The sequence below is a fragment of the Alligator sinensis genome, unplaced genomic scaffold (assembly GCF_000455745.1).
Source record: "Alligator sinensis unplaced genomic scaffold, ASM45574v1 scaffold1738_1, whole genome shotgun sequence".
NCBI lineage: Eukaryota > Metazoa > Chordata > Crocodylia > Alligatoridae > Alligator > Alligator sinensis.
In genome coordinates, this window is record NW_005843189.1 from 91,186 (window position 1) to 97,789 (window position 6,604).

Sequence of the window (6,604 nt, forward strand, 5' to 3'; positions counted from 1 at the left end):
GGGCAGCAGCATGGGAATCTGGCCAGGTATCAGCATGGAGCTGTGGACACATAGTGGTACAGGGCTTGGGCTGGACAGCAGGTAGAGCTGCAGGTGTGTGGGGGTATGGTGCTCTTGTTGAGCAACAGCATGGAGCGGGAGTGTGCTGTAGTGCAGGGCTTAGATTGGGCTGCAGAGCAGGAGGCATACAGTGGTACAGGGCTGTGTCCAGATAGCAGTTCAGGTCTGGAGAAGTGCGGCAGCAGCAGGCTGCATTTGGGCAGCAACGCAGAGCTGGAGGGCTGCTGCTGCTGGCCACGTTCACAAGGGTCCGGGGCCCCGAGTTCTGTGGTAGGCCATACCCAATTTCCAGTAGTCCATCAGACTACTGGGGGGCCAGATGAAACAGTTCTGCAGGCCATATATATGGTACCCTTGGCCTAGATAGTTCAAGACAGTCCATTATACAATCATAGAATCATAGAAAATTAGGGTTGGAAGAGACCTCAGGAGGTCATCTAGTTCAACCCCTTGCTCAAAGCAGGACTATTCCCAAGGCTTTGTCAAGCTGGGCCTTAAAAATCTCTAAGGATGGAGATTCCACCACCTCTCTAAGTAACCCCTTCCATTGCTTCACCACCCTGCTAGTAAGAAAGTTTTCCTAATATTCAACTTAAACTTTGCTTGCTGCAACTTGAGGCTATTGCTCCTTGTTCTGCCATCTGCCACCACTGAGAACAGTCTAGCTCCATCCTCTTTGGATCCCCCCTTCGGGTAGCTGAAGGCTGCTATCAAATCCCCCCCCGGGTCTTCTCTTCTTCTGCAGACTAAATAAGCCCAGTTCCCTCAGGCTCTCCTCACAAGCCACGTGCCGAGCCCCTGAACCATTTTGTTGCCTTCCGCTGGACTCTCTCCAACTTGTCCACATCCTGTCTGTAGTATAGGACCCAAAACTAGACACAGTACTCCAGATGTGGCCTCACAAGTGCTGAACAGTGGAGATTAATTACTTCCTTCAAGCTGCTGGCAATGCTCCTTCTAATGTAGCCCAGTATGCTGTTAGCCTTCTTGGCAACAAGAGCACACTGCTGACTCATAATTCATTTGGGACTCTAAAAAAAAATAAGAGCACATCTGTATCATCTATACCATAAAACTAGATGACTTCTTATTTGCTTGCTAATATTCCCTATTTAGCAATTAAAATGGTCAGTACAAACAAGTAAACTCCTGTACAAACTGAAATGAATTCTGTTAAGTAATGCTGAACACAAAGAAAAGCTGTCAGTGAAATAGTGAAGTTAGTGTGGCTAATAATACTTTACACCACTCCCTCTTTTGCAGAAAGTCATGAATTATTGCCCCTTCTCAACATTTATGAATTAGGAAATCTCTATATTGGCTAATAATCCTTTATGCTTATAGTGGCCATGTGGGTAGAGGACGCATTTCTTTAGAGACACACATGTAAACTAAATAAAATACTTCAAATCTTTGCCTTAATATTTAAGATTTTTAACATTCACCTTTTATTAATAAAAATATACCAATGGAGAGGGTGAGTATATGGCTATATGACCAACACTTGATTGTATGACAAACACTTGATAGGGATGGTTTAATCAGGGATGATCCTGCCTTGAGCAAGAGGTTGGACTAGATGCCTTCCTGAGGTCCCTTCCAGCCTGACTTTCTTTCCTATGATTCTATGACCCAAGACCATTCTTCCAGAGTGAGTAATCTTAACACCTCTGAATTAGAAATACCCATCTTCACAGGTATATGAGAACATGAAATCTCCTGGATTTCAGTTAGGCACGTTTCAATATGAAAGAAAACTAAAATTTCATTGCCCTGATCTTCAAACTCATCAGCACAATTGTTCTTTATCCCTATCTGAGACAGTTTGAGAAAAAAGGAAATGTATAGTACCCAAGACTTCATTAGACCTAAACCTGCCTTGGGTTCTTCTCAATATACTACTCTAAAAGAAAAGTAATTTTGGATTAATTACCTAGGCTAGCAATATTCATCACTCTCTACATGAGATACAGGAAACTGACCCAAGCTGCAATTAAATATTTAAAATAAACGGTCATATAAAATGCTACTAACTACTACTAACATGATTATAACAATTCAAGTTAAGAAGAACAAGATCAAAATACTGTTACCACAATAGGTAGATTGGTGACATTTACCAAAAATGTAATTCAACCACTGTTTCTAAACCAACTGCTCAGTCAGTTGTGGTTATACAGCACAGTTCCATAACCTAGTGGGTACTATAACTTTTACATCAATTTCTCAAGTATTGCCTTGATCATTGCAACAATTTAAAATCATAACAAATGCATATTGTGGCATGCTACTCTTGAATTATTCTCAGCACTGACTCACTGTTCATTCACTACCTGAAACTCAAACATGCTTTCCAACAGACCATTCTAAGCCATCTTAACTCAAAGCACTGGGCACACAACCCCCTTCATTCATAATGATCAACCACTCTGGAACAGACTAATGATTTAGCTTTTCACAGGAAACTGTCCAGGAAGACAGCTCACTCACACTGTTATTCAAGCATTCTTCCCTTGAAAGTAGGGTACAGCTTCAAATGCAGGTAAGTCTGGAATGTCTCATTAATCACTGTCATGGGTCATAGACTGGGTGTTAGTAAAGCACATTCTCTTCCCACAAGAAGCATTTAAATTAAAAGGAAAGAGAAAATACAACAAAGTAAAGTATGATCTTTCATAATTTTTAACAATGTTAAATTGCTTAAATAACATCCTATAACATGGGCAGGCAACTATTTTGGGCAGAAGGCCGCTTACTGAGTTTTGGCAAGCCATCGAGGGCTGCATGATGGACAGCCAGGGGCAGATAAATATTGATTTTCTAAATGTTTTAGGGGCCCTGTGGGCCAGATAGAATGGCCTGGCGGGCCACATTTTGCCCACCCCTGTCCTATAAGCATTAACATTTGGAAGAGAAATAGTTAAACTTAACCTTAGGGCTCTTCTTCACGATCCTCCAGCTTACCCTTAATATAGCTAATATCTCTACCCGCTAGGGCCCCTAACAGGACACAGACATTTCAGCCAGAGCTGGTCAGGAATTTTCATCCATGAATTAGGAATGATTTGTCAAATCTAAAATGTATTGCTTAAAAAAATCTCAGGGCTGACAACTTTCACTGAATCCAAGGCTGGATCCAAGGGTAGCAAAACTTGGTGGGTCTGCTCCAGAGAGAGAGAGAGAGAGAGAGAGAGTGAGTGTGTGTGGCAGGGGGCGGGAGGAGGAGAAGCTCCTGATCTATGGTAAAGAAGCAGGCACACCAGTTGAGTCTGCCCAGGAGTCCTTTGGAGTTGCTCAGTAAAACTGATATCACTGAAGTGTTGTTAACAGAAGTAAAACTGGTGACAATTTCACTAAGTAGCCACAATTAGAGAGCTTCCAGCTTCCCAAAAATTGCAAAGTATTATGGCTTTAGTTTAGTGGTAGCTGACCTTTTAGCCCCACAGGCCAGATATATGCTAGGCAGGGCTGGTCTGTGGGTTGGATTGGGCCCTACACTGCATCTGCCTGGCCCACATCCCTGGATCAGGCCCCAAGCAGCTTCAGCTGGCCACCATGTGCCAGGTCTGAGCCCTGCACTGCCTCCGTACAGGCCTACTGGCCAGGACTGAGTTTCCAATCCAGCGCACAGGGCAACAATATCTGGCCTATTGGGCTCCCCAGAGGTCCACTGCTTCCCTGCTGCCACATTTTTGGATTAATGGGGAACCCTGCAGGCCAGATGACATGCAGCTAGGAGCCAAAAGTGGCCTGTAGGCTGGGGGTTTGTGCATGCCTGTTTCAGTTCAATCTAACCCAAAAACAGATTAAAAAATGAATTTTTTGGTGAACAAGAAATTCAATCCAATTTTTAGCCAGCTCTAACCATCTTTTTGAGTAATCTTGTTTCAAACAGGGCTACCACAACACCATTCCTGTTTCCTCTATGCACTGCCAATCTGCATAAGCAATTTTTCAACTACCATCCCAAGGTATGCATATCCCTGCCTAAGTGGCCCGTGTGGTCTATAGTCTTCATTACACTGCACAGAGGTATGGTTAGCCAAACCTATCTACATGTACCACTACAAATAATACTGCACAAGCTGGTAAAGGTCAATTACGTCCTATTTCCATCATAGATTACTATTATCTGTAGTTCTGTGATACTATGGTAAATGCAAGCTGCTGGAATCTTGTTTACCTGGTCACTCTCAATGATAGCACCAAACTGGCTGTTAAATTTCTCTAGTGTAGACATGGCTACAGTAAAGGAACTTAGGGTGGGAATGAATAAATGAACTGAAGGGAAACAACTCAATTTTAATTTAATTGATCCAAATCTATGAATTAATCAAGTTTTCAGTGTAAAAAACAAGGCTGCAATCTGCTTATATTTGCAGGAAGTGGGGATATTCTTCACAGCTGTGTAGAATCATTTCAGAAATGCACAGAGTAAAATGGAATGATCTTGTGGTCAGGCAGTTTAAAATCTGAGAAGATGGTCTGATACTTTTTGGAGTAGTTGGCATTGCCGCAAAAAAGGAGGAAAGCAAGGCAAAGTGGTCAACTGCATAAAAATGTTGTCTACGTAGCTTCCATATGTCCTATTCATAAAGAAAGAACTAGGTAAGGTACTGCCTGTACACAGGGGTGGATCCAGGATTTTATAAAGGTTGTGTGGGAGCAGTGAGTGGTGCTGCACCCCCTGCTCCCAGCCTCCCCTCACTCCTGAGCAGGCAGACCACATCACAGGAACAGCAGCCAGGATCTTTTTCTAAATCCCTCAATCAGGTAACCATCTTCCCTCCCCCCTCCCTTCCCCTCCATGCACAGCAGCATTTCCCCGCCCCTCCCATCCCCCTGCTCTCCTGTCAGCTACTGCTGCTGCCCCCAACCCATCCAGAGGCAAGAAGAGGAGGAAGGAGGCTCCAGAGCCATTCCTGTCCTGCTCCAGCTGGACTGCACATGGAGCCAGGGTTGGCAAGAGACAACAGTGGAGGCAGCGGGTGGATTCTCTGCCACCGCGTGCCTGCTCCCTGGACTGGCAGGGAACACCCAGGGGGACTAGACAGGGAGGAGGAACTCACCCACCACTGCTGCTGTCTCCAGCTGAACCCAACTCCCTAAGGAGCATGGCGGGAGCAGCTCTGGAGCATCCCCCAACCCCTGCCCCGCAGCAGCCAGAGACAGTAGCAGCGGTGAGCAGGGAGAAGAGAAGTGAAAAGAAGGGGAGAACCAGTGCTGCTGAGCATTGAACAGAAGGGAAAAAGGAATTCTTACCCAATTCGGGAACTTAAAAGAAGCCTCCGGCTGCTGCTCCTGCTGTGTCAACTGAATGGAGGAGGTGTGTCCATGCTACTCCACCCCCTCTGGATACACCCTTGGCTACATATTTAAATTACAAGGTACTACATAAAGGGTAAGTGAATACTTGAATTTTTCCTTTGTACTAGTTTTCTGCAACATCAGAACCTTGTAACTACGTTAAAATAATATATTTTCCTGTACAATCATCTTGCTTTTGATAAAAATAAAATTATCATTTTGAATTTTAATGAGACTTTGGCTTCTAAATACATAAGTTATTTCTGAAAATTCAGTCAACTATTATGTTTTGTTATTGTAAGCGGTATAAAATGTAGCTCTCATCTTTGCATGGCATTTCATAAAAAATCCTTTTGCTGCACCTCTTGAAGGTTCTCTAACACCGTGAGTGCGTCTACACGTGTGCTTTATTATGGGGTTGACTAATTAGCTCTGCAACAAAGCATCACTGTTTACACATGTGCAGGTATTAGGGTGCAGTACATTAACTAATTCTGCTGTAAGATCATACTGTCGAGGACAGTACGATCTTATGGCAGAGTCATTAAGTGCACTGCAATGTACATGTAGACAGGGGCTGGCTGAGTGACACTGACTGGCTGAGGCACAATGGTTTTAAAGTGAAGGGGCTGCCTGCTGCCTAGCCCCGCTCTGCCGTACCCTTGTGCCCCAGCCGGGCCGTCCACTGCTCAACAGCGCCACCCAGCACCTGGAGCTGACTTCCCTGCATCCCCTGCCAATCTGGGGCTGCTCTGTGTAAACACTGTGCCCAGAAGCAGTTGACTCTGGAATGAACTATGCTGGATTTTATTGCTCCGCCTTGATTTCATGGGTAGATGCACCCAGTGTTTCCATTATCGGTGGATCTGTTAGTTTTTATTTGGACACCCAGAAGCTACCTAAAAGCTAAGCAGTTCCATACGTAAAAACAATTTTGCACCACTCTATAGTAACATCAAAAAGTAACAGGCTGTGTGAAATCACGAGCACCCAAAAGGCACGCAGCTGAGGCCTCTGGGAAAAAGTGTGGGACCAATCCTAATTAGTTAATACAAGCTCACCAAAGAACCTCTTTTGCTATAACAGAGTTCTCTCAACCACAACACGGATGACAAAAACATCCAGTTTCTCATTTGTACCATTTCAAAATGACAAAATCGTGCTATGAGAAATAGTACTGATGGCACATTAGTTTATAGAAAAATATATGACCTAGATAATGCCTTAGCTTTAATAA

The 6,604-nt window shown here is 44.0% G+C and overlaps 1 protein-coding gene across 1 annotated transcript in view; it reads right to left on the minus strand.

Annotated features, from left to right (window-relative positions):
- Window positions 1-4,300, minus strand: part of VEZT (vezatin, adherens junctions transmembrane protein) — an 81,089-nt gene extending 76,789 nt beyond the window's left edge. The window contains exons 1-2 of the mRNA XM_025194395.1: window positions 4,244-4,300; window positions 1,746-1,875 (exon numbers count right to left, since the gene is read on the minus strand). Of these exons, the coding sequence (XP_025050180.1) occupies window positions 1,746-1,875; window positions 4,244-4,300 (187 nt within the window). The remainder of the gene's footprint in view (window positions 1-1,745; window positions 1,876-4,243) is intronic.
- Window positions 4,301-6,604: the final 2,304 nt, after the last annotated feature.